The following is a 13,490-nucleotide window of genomic DNA, read 5'->3' as shown; positions in this document are numbered from 1 at the left end:
GAAAATAGATTTTGTTATTTTGAGGACTGAACCAATTTTCAAAGTTCAAAATGGGAACAAATCTCACTCACCAGTTGTCCCAGTGAGTTGAGAGGACTACTTTCTTCTCGGAGATGCTTTTCCCAGACAAACGATTGGCCGTCCATCCACGTTATGGCACCGTTACCTCCCTCTGGCCGGCATCAGCACGGCAAAACTATGAAAATAGAACAACAGTACATCAAAACTATGAAAACAATACATCAAGTCAAACAATTTGAAATCAAAAAAGTAAGAAAAAGGGACTTGGACTTTGTTGCCATTGAGGCTAATGCATGTCTTTTTTGGATTGTGAATGAGTCATTTGGGGAGTGAGCGACAGGCAGGCCCCGCCCCCTGACCGAGCGGGGGAGGGGCTCACCTGTGCGCCTGCCTGGGTGTGTCCGCGGAGAAGCCATTCCCCGCGCCCGCATTTTCTTCTGCTCTCCGGACGACGATGACGACGGCCAGGAAAGCGACCACGGCCATGGCGGCGCTCCTGCTGGCCTTTTGGGGTAAGCACTTCAACTGGTTTGCGTCCGCTTGGGCTCACACTGACCCCTCCCCTGCTTTTGCCCCCCCAGCGGCGGCGGCGGCGACGGCCCTCGACATTCTGCCGGCGGGCCCCGTGGACGCGGAGGCCGGGAAGAACGTGACGTTGGCGACGCTGCTGAAGAAGGCCGACTACGTCTTCCTCATTTGGAATTTCCACAACGGGGAAGAACAGATCCACGTGATCACCCTGGGTCCCCAAGGACAAAAGGTCAACGAGGCCTACCGGGGCCGCGTGGGCGTGGACCCCGTCACCGGCACGCTCACCCTGAGCGCCATCACGGCCGCCGACAGCGGCGACTTTAGCCTCAACGTGATCAAAAACAACAGCGAAACCGAAACTGGCGAGATCCAGCTGCGTGTGCTCGGTGAGTTGCCCGAGCCGACGCCGTCCCTCCTTTCCCTTCTTTTCTCGGACGCTTTAAAAAGGAATTCCCCCCCCCCCCCAAAAAAGAAGACGCCGTCCATTAGCTGCGGCAAAATGGGCCTTTCCCGGGGGGCGGGGCTACCTGGTGGGGGACGCGGCGCTCGGGAACAATTCAAAAAATTCTGTCCGTTTTTGGGGCGCGGCCCCCTCCCTCCCTCCTCCTCCTCACCTTTTTCCCTAATCTGACTGAGAGTAAGAAAGACAGACTTTTTGCACGGCAACGCGCTCGTAACATAAACAAACTACTTTAAATAAACTTGGATTAGGATGCAGACACATTCAAAAAAGTGATCTACTCCTCTGGTATTAGCGAGCAAGCTCCGCCCGCCATTGTGACTAACCCTAACCCTAAAAAAAAAACACCCCAAAAATACAAGGCTCCGCCCAGTGCTCGTACACGACGGCGTTGTGACCAGAAAGATGTTCTTATGAGCATCCTCGCAAATCCTCAAAAATGTGTCTCGTATCTCAAGACAATCATCTACTCCAAATTCTACTCGTATCTCAAATTGCTCGTATGTCGGGGGCACCCGCTGTATAAAGCAGGGCTCGGGAACTTTTTTTGAAAAAGAGCGCCACAAACCATGCATAATTTCCAATGTTATTCCTTGTGAGCCATACTAGCAAAACCTTCTAAGAACAAGGAATTGAAAAGAAGATTAGCGTCGTGACACTGAGACGACGTTGCGTTTTTTTTTAGAGCCGGTCTCCGGCGTGGTGGTGAGCGCCAACGTTGCGGAAGCCGTGGAGCACAACAGCACGGTGGTCCTGACCTGCAAGGCACAAGGTTCATTCCTCAAATTCACCTGGCTCAACGGCACCGCGCCCATCGTCACTCCCGTCGGCGGACGGCTGGACGTGGAGGAGGTCCGATTCCGCCGCCGCCCCGCCGGGCTTGGCCAGAACCCCCCCCCCCCCCCCCCCTCAGCCGCCTCTCACCACCATTTTGCCATTTCAGAGCGAGTTCAGCAGCAAGCTGACCATCGTGCGGTTGCTACGTAGCGACCTAGCTCAACCTGTCGTCTGCAGTGCGGCCAATAAACTGGAGACCAAAAAGAGCACCCCCTTCACTCTGCCCGTCTTATGTGAGTAGCACGCTTTGTCATTTTAGGGCGCTTTGGGCTCCCATCTATACTAAAGAACAAAGCATGGGGAATTTCAAGTCACTACCATTGACATTGGTGACTTTTTGTTGACTTTGGTGATTATTTGTTGACATTTCTTGCTGACTTTCTGCATTGAATAACGCCACGACTTTTGACCTTTTAACCATAGTGTCAGTTAATGTTATTATACGTACCCGCATTGTGCCCAGACGGTCCGGACAAGGTGACGGTCACGCCGGCGAAGCCGCCGCGCTTCGTCCGGGGCGGCTCCGACTTCAACCTGACGTGCGCCTCGCGCTCCAACCCCCCCGCCGCTTTGGCCTGGTACCGCAACGGGAGCCTGTTGGCCGGAGCCGGGGCCGAGCTGACCCTCAAAGTCATCCAGGGCCAAGCCAATTGGAATCGACTCAATGAGTACAGCTGCAAGGCCACCAACGCCAAGACCAAGAGAGTGGTCGCCTCGCCCGTCATCTCTTTCAGTGTCGTGGGTGAGTGAGTGGCTGGGTGAGGGTGGGTGGGTGCCACGCCCCTTTTCTGTAATATAAACACACACATTTTTTTTCAGGTGGGATGACATCATGAGCCACATAATCTTATAGTGTATAATTGAAACCTCATAATATTGCAACTTTATGACTCTAATCTCATATTAGCAGTTTATAAATCCAGTGTATAAATTAGGGGTCAATGGCAGCCAACGTTTGTCTTATAAAAAGTTTACCGGAGCTGTAAAATGGAGTCAGGAAGGCACTTGTTAGGTGTGGCATTCATTTCTCCACTGCTTCTGGAAACCTGCTCAACTGGAATGTGTCTCTGTGTGAGGGGCAGTGGGCGGGGCTTGTAGTCTGTGTATTTTGCATTGTTGTGTAAAATGGTCAAGGCGTTTCGTAGTAGCTTTTAGCTGCCTTCCTTTTTTCATGGTATTTTTTGAAGGTATTTTTTGAAACTAATACCACGTCCATCTTTTCAGAGCCGGTGTCAGGCGTACAGATGAGCCACCCGCCAGCCGCCGCCGTCCTATTGGCCGTCAACAGCTCGGCCAACCTGAGCTGCCGGGCGGCGGCGGGCGCCGTGACCCAGAGGACGTGGCTGAAAAACGGCCAACCCCTGCCGGCCCACGTGGCGGCCTCGCCCGACGGCACTTGGATCGCCTTCACGCCGCTGCGGCGGGACGACAACGGCCGCTACGAGTGCCGCCTGGCTAACGCCGCCAGCGAGGGAAAGGCCGCCTACCAGATGGTGGTTAACTGTAAGTGGGCACCATAGCGTTTTTCATTTTGGATCCTGTAAAAAGCAATTCAATTCAAGGTAGCTGGACCTTTGGCCAACTAAGCTATCGCCTCGTGTTTTGCACCCGTGCGTAGTCGGCCCCGAGGAGGTGAAGGTGAGCGGCGATAGCGCGGTGGAGGTGGGGGACGGCGTCAACCTCCGCTGCTCGGCCGCCTCGGTGCCAAACGCAAACTTCACCTGGAAATTCAACGGGACGCTGACCCCCACCAAGACCTCCACCTACGCCATCGCCGAGGCCAACTACAAAAACACGGGCACCTACACGTGCCAGGCGCACAACAGCGTGACCGGGAAGAGCGCCGTCTCCACGCACAACCTATCCGTCAAAGGTGGTCACCCGTTTGTGTTATTTTTTTGGTGTTGGCTTGCCATGGACTCACCGCTATTTCCTATTTGTGTGCGTACGCAGAGGAGGGCACGTTGGAAGAAGGCCTGTCGGACGGCGCCATCGCGGGAATCATCATCGGCGTCCTGGCCGCGTTGGGCCTGGCCATCGGCCTGGTCATGTACTGTAGGCAGAAAGTTCCGTAAGTACACCGTTTACTCGAAGTTCAATTGACTTTGAACACACCCATTCATGGCAATAGGCTTCAAATGGATTGGACAATTATGGCGAGCACGTTAAATAACAACACGTAATTCATTGTCACTTTTGCGATGGCTAATTTGGCTGCCTGACCACATTCCTTGCAGTGTGTCAACACCTTATGCTCACCCATAAGATGATGATACTTATGTATACAAAGCACCATATATAGTCATTTACACCTAAAAAATATACTTCAACGTTTCACCAACTAGTGTTTATTTCTGGTGAAAATGCTCCAAATCAACTAAATGACCCTAAATTATTAAGAAGTGAATCAAAATCCAAAGAATGTGACACAGAAATGCCCCAAAATAAGCATAAAATAAATATATGAATGAGTAAAAATAATGACTCGCCTTATAAAAGGTTAACTATTGATTAATGAAGTTTTTGCTCATCTTTTTTTGTGTGTTTAGGGTGGAGTCGCCGTACTAGTGAACTTTGCACACACTACTGGTAAGTGTTGATGTCCATTGCGTTGCCGTGGTTACCCTTCAATACCCAAATGCTTGCAAAACAGTAGTCGAGAATACGTTTGTGCGCGCAGGAGTTTCAACTCCCGACATCGGATTCAACAGCTCAACGAGGCATAACCGTCATTCCTTTGGCCATAACTCGTCAACTTTTATTTGCTCTGTGGCAAAAAAATCTCCTAGCTGAGGCATCTATATGACAATTTTGAGTTTGTATTTTTTTTCTTCAAATTTTTGGGTCTGACAGACGTTTTTTGGGTGCGTCATTTGAAAAAAAAAAGATCTCAATTGTTCCCCTGCATGTCAAGTTTTTTTCTGAATTGGCAGTAAAAGTATAGTCGTATTTTTTTTTAGAGAAATTTGGGATACTACAGTTGAAAAACTTGACAAAATAGAGGACAAATTGAAATCCCCCTTTTTTTTTAATCCGGCACCCAAAAAAGTTCAGAAAAAGCCGCCAGAAATAGCTTGACAAAAAGAAAAGTGCTTCTTAGTAGTGTTCCACCCATGCAGATACAGCAAAAAAGTACCAAGTACTTAAATACTAAGAAATAACAGATAGACTACCAACCCAGCTACACACATTTAAAAATGGCTTTATACTCAATAAACTAATGAGTTAGTTTAACAAAGTCTGTTAAACCAACCTTTACTTTCAACTGAGTATGCAGTCATTTAGTATAAAAAGAACAAGAAAAGGTCAATTTTCACCCAAAAATATGGTATCAATACCCACAAAGTCCAAAAAAAACAGTATTGGTGCAACACTACTTCCTTCCTATGGTCATGTTTTGTTTTGTTGTCTTCAATTTGCCTGCTCCGTTTCCCCCTCAAGTCACCTGACTGCTATGTTTTTGCCCCGCCCACTGCTAAAAGCCCACCTATATACAGACATCCATACATACCCCTGGCTGGTTGCAACACCCCAGTGCCTTCTGGAAACCCGAGAAGACGCACGTGCCCTGAGATACTCACACACATAGTCAGTCACACCCTAAGACACAAATATTACACACAGTCACACAAAAGATACGCACATTGAAGCCAGCAAAGATACAGTGAAGGCAACGTGCGATGACAAGTCGAGAATAAACATCCAAAGCGGGCGGGGCTGGACAGTGACTTTTGGCATGAAACGTTTGTAAATGTTGATATTTGAATTGACTTTGTCAGGTTACTGAGTTTGTTTGTGCACTGCTTTGAGTATTTATTGTAAAAAAAAAAGTGGAGCTGAAGTACATGGCTAGTCACCACCACATTTGTTAGCCCGTTAGCGTGCGGCGTTGGAGTGCTAAGCGCCTTTTCCGTGGCCCTTGTTTGTTTTTGTCTTCTCTTGTTTTAAGTCAAAGAATAAAAAACGGAACTTGTTCTCCACTTTGAAAGCCAATCAGTGTGTGTTCATAGGTGCGTGCCTGCCACTGTTTCAAACTAGCCAATGAGGAAGCTCGCTCACCTGCGTGCATTCCTGTGGTGTCAGTTAGCGTGTGAATGTGTGTGCGTGAATAGTTTTTTTTCCAGCGAGAGAGGCGGAGCCAAGTGTGAATGTTGAAAATGTGTCCCGACACGTCACGCATACACTCTGGAATGTTTGCCGGCGTGTTTGTTAACCGCCGTCTTATTCAAGCATAACGTTTTGCTCCGTTTGGCTAATGTGCTAACCCAATAGCACGTTTCAGTTTCATAAGGTTGCGTAAACTGTGTGTGTGTGTGTGTGTGTGTACCCTATAATCTCACATGCATTCCTGCATGTCCTGTCAATACCTGCCATTTTAGCCTTTGCCGTGACTATTTTCCCCGTATTCTCTAGGAAGGGGGTCATGGTTGTGCCTTGTAGGAGTGTGTCTTGGAGGTGGGGAGGTGTTGACATGTTCCTGAGCTGACTGTAGGGGGCAACTGAAGAAGAAGAAGAAGAAACTGGTAAAGTTCAGGTGTGTCTGTCTGCGCTCTGCAAGTCGGGGAAGGGGGTTGGGCTATAAATTGCAAGATGGGGGAGTGTTTAAATGTAAAGTGGAGGCGGGGTCGACCCGCCCCTCGTCTTACAACCGCCTATGAAGAGCAATACTACTTTGTACCACAGGTGCCGCCAGTGAGTAGTGCTGTTTTGGGGTGTACACACTTTGTGGCCACTAGGGGGCAGGCAAGCTGTTGCTGGTGCCATGCATCTGTTACAGCGTTCATCCTGGATGACATTAAACACACCTCATAACAACGATACATTTTGTCACGTTTTTTTTCTCTTAGTACACCCAAAGTAGTTTGTGTTGACGCAAACGTTAAGCTAGCAAAACGCAACAAGCAGTTTCTCTTTCTTCTAAGTAAAAATAAGCAACGGGACAACATAAAAATACATAAATATAATTCTGTAGGACAATATACGAGTTCATTTTTGAAACATTGCAACTACAACCTCCCAATCTCCATACGGAATAAAATAAAGTGCTGTGTCAGAAGCCCTGGGAAAACCCCCCGAAAATATCTTTCTAAAACTTCCTGGAAGGTTTGATGAGGTATTATGAGGGAAGGAAAACATTCAAATCAATTTTAATTAATGTAAACATTTGCCCTTCCCTTCAGATACACATTCCGTCCACTAGGTGGCACTGCGGCTTGTCTGACGAGGTTCGATTGGGCCGGCGGGCTTTAAAGAAGGGTGACATCCCCCCCCCCTACATTCTTCTCGAGTGAGGATATGATAAAGGACGTTATGTCCTCAGTCCCTCAGTTGACTAAAAAGTTCCGCCATTTTTGGAGGTCATGCTTCTGCCGGCCGCATTGGCACCAAAGGGGCAAAATTCCGTGTTTTAAACCTTTTTTTTCTTCCCCTGAACCCAACCCCAGTGAGAACCTTTGGAAGAGGATGGGTTGCATGAGCGAAACCAAACAACATTTCACAAAGGCTTTGCAGATGTGGACAAATGACAAAACACGCCCTGGCGGAGCTTTGGAATGTGACTCAAAGTGGAATAATCCGAATCCAATTAAAGTCAATCGAAATAGCCAAAGATTGACAATTGGCAACAAAGCGCTTTAGCAATCAGATTTAAGACAATTTGAAAGAGTGTGTGTGTGTGTGTGTGTGTGTGTGTGTGGTTGATTTATCCAGTCATGCAAAATGACATGAAAAACAAATCAAGATGAAGAAATGTTCCCATTCCGCATGAAGGAGTGGACTTGTTGCTAGTGGCAATTAACACACCTTACAATTACATATCTTCACAGTGGGTAATTAAAAGTCCAATTATCATGGCTTTGTCGTCATACATTGTCACCTGACCACATTCTGCACATAATTTCATATTATCTTAATGAAGTCATGACAACTTGCCTGGCGTTTTGAACACAAGCGCACAAAAGACTACATTCACTTTTTACTATAACAGGAACAAGGCTAACATGAGTCTAATTTCCTGAATGTAAATAGATATTCATGAATTTGGCAAACAAATCCTGAGGTCGGAAGTAACTTGGGCACGATAGCAGTAGGAAGAAACATTGAAAAGTCGGTGTGAGTCAGTTACTAAGGTGAAAAATGGTTGGTGGATGCCTCAGATTGGGGAAAAACCCATGAGTCAGTTTCTCAGACCTGATGTGGCCTTGGTCCAAACTTTGAAACGTTTAGCCCGCAAATGGACAGTCAATTTCAACGAAACTATTCCACCGTTTCTGGGCAAAGAAAGCTACCTTCCGATCTAACTCCAATCAGTATCATCATTTCTGATTTGAAGGCGGGCCGCTCATATCTTTTCGGAAAGCGCCCAAATCAAAATTCAGCCTAATCAGACTGATGCACTTGATATCCATCTTGACAGGTTACTGTAGCAAAAAAAAAAATGGCTAATGGTTAATTTAATATATGATTCACACATGATTACTGTCATTAATCCACTTGATTTCAATGACACCTTGTAAGCAAGGAATTGGCAGAGAAATGGGCAAGAATGATATGGAAAAAGTCAGCCCAAAATGAGCAGAAAGAGACCCAAAATCCTCCCCCAAAAACAAGTAACTCATTTTTGCTGCCAATGGATCGAGTCATCACCTTATCGTGGAGGTAGTAGCATCCTTGTTGTCTGGGGCCTTGTACCCTTGGTAGAGCCACCCCTGGCAAACTAGTCTAGGGGAATATCACATGACTCGGTGTCCCCAGGAAAGTCTATTCCGGGGGTACTGTAGGGGAGGGTCTGCTGGGAGGTCCAATCTCGGATTCAGGAGGAGCAGTTTGCTTTTCAGTCCTGGCCAGGGAACAGTAGATCACCTGTACACCCTCAGCAGGGTCCTGGGGGGGGTGGTACGGGGGTCCGCCCAACGAGTCTACATGTGCTTTGTGGACTTGGAGAAGGTCTCCGACCGAGTCCCCCAGGGAGTGTTGTAAGGGTTACTCTGGGAGTGTGGGTTTTCGGAAAAACCGGTATGTGGGGTCTGGTCCACGAGTATAGACTTTTTTATCGACTTTTATAGACCCTAAGTGTCTTGGGGTCTTGTCCACGAGTGAAGGAGTGAATGGAATCAAGCAGTGCAGTGATTGGGACTCTGTCCGTCGTGGTGAAGAAGAAGTTGAACCAAAAGACGAGGCCCTCTATTTACTGATCCATCTACGTTCCCACAAGCTTCTATGGAGTAGCTCCTCCGGATCAAGGGAGCCCGGTGAGTTGGCTGGGGAATCTGATGAGGATGCCTCCCGGGACACCTCCCTGGAGAAATGTTCCAGCCACATCCCACCGGGAGAAGTCCTTAGGGCCAACTTAGCACATGCATTGGGATCCTCCCAGAGGAGCTGGATCAAGAAAGCTGGGGAGAGGGAAGTCTGGCCTTGCTTGAATTGTAAGTGAACTGATCATTCAATGGTTTCGAAACCCTCGAGTCTTAATAGATGGAAGGTCTGAATCGGTTCTTCAACTGTGAAGAACTTACTAAAGCCAGGCAATAGCTAGCCCAGAAAAAAACCTTCCCCAAATCAGTCACTGTGTTGGAAAGCCAGAGTTTGCCAGTCACTCCTTTGGCCAAAATGAACCTTCGGACAGGCGGAACGCAACAACAGAAGCAACCTTACACTTTTTTACACCCAGTTGGGAAATATTAAATCATCCAGTCAGTCCATCAGCATAAATAAGAGTACGTCACCAAGCCATTCACACTAATCCTCCGTTGAAGGATGAACATGCTAGCGGGAATGCCCAGACATCTGCTTGCAAGTAACGTATAGATTGTTCCATAAGACCAACCCAAGTCCACCAATGGGATGTCGGGGATCTTCTAGGCTAATTGCGAAAAGAAATGTCGTTTGACAAGAGTCACTTCAAGCTATAGTGAACTTACGCAAGTGGAAAAAAAAGCCAATGGAACGGCTACATGTAATTGAAGCCTCACCTTAGCCATGGGCGGACCAAGAAAAGCTTCAGCTCTTTATTAGGCTTTGAACATAGCAGAAAAACGACTTTGGCTGTATCATAGCCAAGAGAAACATTCATATAGAATCTAACGGCAGAGTGGTGAGTACTCATTCCTTCTTTACCAGAGTTTTAGAGAATGGAGAAAATCCAATTCCAGCCTAGATGGAGTGGCAATTAAGTGGATATTGTTTTGCCACGCTTTCAAATGTCCAATTCAACAGAATACTCATAACAATGTGCAATATCTTAGATTTGACCTTGCTCAGAGGTGACCTTTTGCGTTTTTCTACGACTTCTTTATGTTTTGACTTGATGCAATTTGTGGAGTAGCTTCGCCTATTTGGATATACGAAGCGGTGTTTAATGAGAATCAAGGATATTTTGAATTTGGATTGATTTGGTGCTTGAAAAAGTCGTGGGGACCAAAAGACTAATTAGTGTTAGGGCCCCAAAAAAAAAAAAAAATCTGAAGAAATGTCTTCTCATCCTTTTTTCCAGGTGAGAAACTGATTTGATTTGTGACAGCTGAGAGTGGAGAGGCATCGAAATGATTGTCAAAAGCTTCCTCTTTGTCCTTCTACTTGTTGGTAAGTCATCCCAATAAATGTGTATCAAAGCCAGCTGTTAATAGAAGCAGATGATCAATAATAGATGAATTAGCCAGTTGGGAAAAACTACCCAACCTCTTCCTACGCTAGCTAAAGAAATGACACTAATACTTTAAGTCCTTTTGGAGATTTACCACATCTACTACAGTAGGAAAAAAATTCACAAACTAAAGCATATCCATGAGCGTGGCCTCTCAGCTCATTGAGACTTCCACCATAACGTCAAATACAAGAGCCAGCTAAAAATGATCTCTGTGCTATGAAAATCTGGTACCAAAGTAAAGAGAAGCAAAAATGCACCTGCATGTGGCTGGTTGCCTTGTTTTCATTTCAAGCACGACTAACGTAATACCTCAATGTTAACAGGAACCAACACTAATCCCAACATGGGACACATTAAACATGGCCTGGGTAGAAAACTACTGCAGTCAGTCACTGAGGACGAGTCAACAGAGGCCCCACCAACAGAGGCCCCACCCACAGAGGCCCCGGCAACAGATGATGAGTCAACAGAGGCCCCACCCACAGAAGCCCCACCAACAGAGGCCCCACCCACAGAAGCCCCACCCACAGAGGCCCCACCAACAGAGGCCCCACCCACAGAGGCCCCGGCAACAGATGATGAGTCAACAGAGGCCCCACCCACAGAGGCCCCACCCACAGAAGCTCCGCCTACAGAGGCCCCACCAACAGAGGCCCCACCCACAGAGGCCCCGGCAACAGATGACGAGTCAACAGAGGCCCCACCCACAGAAGCCCCACCAACAGAGGCCCCACCCACAGAAGCCCCACCAACAGAGGCCCCACCCACAGAGGCCCCGGCAACAGATGACGAGTCAACAGAGGCCCCACCCACAGAAGCCCCACCAACAGAGGCCCCACCCACAGAGGCCCCGGCAACAGATGACGAGTCAACAGAGGCCCCACCCACAGAAGCTCCGCCAACAGAGGCCCCACCCACAGAGGCCCCGGCAACAGATGATGAGTCAACAGAGGCCCCACCTACAGAGGCCCCACCCACAGAAGCTCCGCCTACAGAGGCCCCACCAACAGAGGCCCCACCCACAGAGGCCCCGGCAACAGATGATGAGTCAACAGAGGCCCCACCCACAGAAGCCCCACCCACAGAGGCCCCACCCACAGAGGCTCCGCCAACAGAGGCCCCACCCACAGAGGCCCCGGCAACAGATGATGAGTCAACAGAGGCCCCACCCACAGAAGCCCCACCAACAGAGGCCCCACCCACAGAAGCCCCACCAACAGAGGCCCCACCCACAGAGGCCCCGGCAACAGATGATGAGTCAACAGAGGCCCCACCGACAGAAGCCCCACCAACAGAGGCCCCACCCACAGAGGCCCCACCAACAGAAGCCCCACCCACAGAGGCCCCGGCAACAGATGATGAGTCAACAGAGGCCCCACCCACAGAGGCCCCACCCACAGAAGCTCCGCCTACAGAGGCCCCACCAACAGAGGCCCCACCCACAGAAGCCCCACCCACAGAGGCCCCACCCACAGAGGCCCCACCAACAGAGGCCCCGGCAACAGATGACGAGTCAACAGAAGCCCCACCCACAGAGGCCCCACCAACAGAAGCCCCACCAACAGAGGCCCCACCAACAGAGGCCCCGCCTACAGAGGCCCCGCCAACAGAGGCCCCGGCAACAGATGACGAATCAACAGAGGCCCCACCGACAGAGGCCCCACCAACAGAAGCCCCACCAACAGAGGCCCCACCCACAGAAGCCCCACCCACAGAAGCCCCGCCAACAGAGGCCCCGGCAACAGCTGACGAGTCAACAGAAGCTCCACCCACAGAGGCCCCACCAACAGAAGCCCCACCCACAGAGGCCCCACCAACAGAAGCCCCACCAACAGAGGCCCCACCCACAGAAGCCCCACCCACAGAAGCCCCACCAACAGAGGCCCCGGCAACAGCTGACGAGTCAACAGAAGCTCCACCCACAGAGGCCCCACCAACAGAAGCCCCACCAACAGAGGCCCCACCCACAGAAGCCCCACCAACAGAGGCCCCACCCACAGAAGCCCCACCAACAGAGGCCCCGGCAACAGATGACGAGTCAACAGAAGCTCCACCCACAGAGGCCCCACCAACAGAAGCCCCACCAACAGAGGCCCCACCCACAGAAGCCCCACCCACAGAAGCCCCACCAACAGAGGCCCCGGCAACAGATGACGAGTCAACAGAAGCCCCACCAACAGAGGCCCCGGCAACAGACGCCCCAGCAACAGACGCCCCGGCAACAGATGATGAGGCAACAGATGCCCCGGCAACAGATGCGCCAACAGACGCCCCGGCAACAGATGCGCCAACAGACGCCCCAGCAACAGACGCCCCGGCAACAGATGCGCCAACAGACGCCCCGGCAACAGATGCGCCAACAGACGCCCCAGCAACAGACGCCCCGGCAACAGATGATGAGGCAACAGAGGCCCCGGCAACAGACGCCCCGGCAACAGATGCGCCAACAGACGCCCCGGCAACAGATGCGCCAACAGACGCCCCAGCAACAGACGCCCCAGCAACAGACGCCCCAGCAACAGACGCCCCGGCAACAGACGCCCCGGCAACAGATGATGAGGCAACAGAGGCCCCGGCAACAGACGCCCCGGCAACAGACGCCCCGGCAACAGATGATGAGGCAACAGACGCCCCGGCAACAGACGCCACGCCCACCGATGGCACGGCAACTGAGGCCACGCCCACCGATGGCACGGCAACTGATGCCACGCCCACCGATGGCACGGCAACTGAGGGCACGGCCACAGAAGGCCCAACCATTGCAGAAAGGGCGATCCAAAGATCAGCCGAGACTGCCATGTCAGCATCCATTGCTTCGGCGGCCAACGCCGCCTCAGCGGCCAGCTCGGCAGCGGCCGCCGCAGCCGCCGTTTCACCACCCTCCGAAGCGCAACGGGCCGCACAAGCCGCCGCGCAAGCCGCTTCAGAGGCCGCGAGCAGGGCATCCGCCGCCGCCGCTCAATTTTTGCAAGGCGAAATTAGCCGCCAGGCCGC

The 13,490-nt window shown here is 50.5% G+C and overlaps 1 protein-coding gene and 1 long non-coding RNA gene across 2 annotated transcripts in view; one reads left to right on the top strand and one right to left on the bottom strand.

Annotated features, from left to right (window-relative positions):
* The first annotated feature begins 408 nt into the window (after positions 1-408).
* On the top strand, positions 409-5,842 carry LOC144214819 (cell adhesion molecule CEACAM6-like). Its single transcript, XM_077743509.1, has 10 exons — positions 409-533; positions 603-938; positions 1,698-1,864; positions 1,956-2,082; positions 2,313-2,591; positions 3,074-3,352; positions 3,468-3,722; positions 3,803-3,920; positions 4,399-4,438; positions 4,530-5,842. Exons 1-9 carry the CDS (start codon positions 476-478, stop codon positions 4,415-4,417), a joined length of 1,638 nt encoding a protein of 545 aa, XP_077599635.1. The 5' UTR covers positions 409-475; the 3' UTR covers positions 4,418-4,438; positions 4,530-5,842.
* A 414-nt stretch (positions 5,843-6,256) lies between these two features.
* The window catches only part of LOC144215244 (uncharacterized), a 30,646-nt gene continuing 23,412 nt past the window's right edge, over positions 6,257-13,490 (bottom strand). Inside the window, exon 4 of the long non-coding RNA XR_013330371.1 lies at positions 6,257-6,348. This is a non-coding gene — a long non-coding RNA (uncharacterized LOC144215244). The remainder of the gene's footprint in view (positions 6,349-13,490) is intronic.

The sequence above is a fragment of the Stigmatopora nigra genome, chromosome 21, assembly GCF_051989575.1.
Source record: "Stigmatopora nigra isolate UIUO_SnigA chromosome 21, RoL_Snig_1.1, whole genome shotgun sequence".
Classification (NCBI taxonomy): domain Eukaryota; kingdom Metazoa; phylum Chordata; class Actinopteri; order Syngnathiformes; family Syngnathidae; genus Stigmatopora; species Stigmatopora nigra.
The sequence above is the reverse complement of the archived record's forward strand: the minus strand, read 5'-3'. Positions and strand labels throughout refer to the sequence as shown.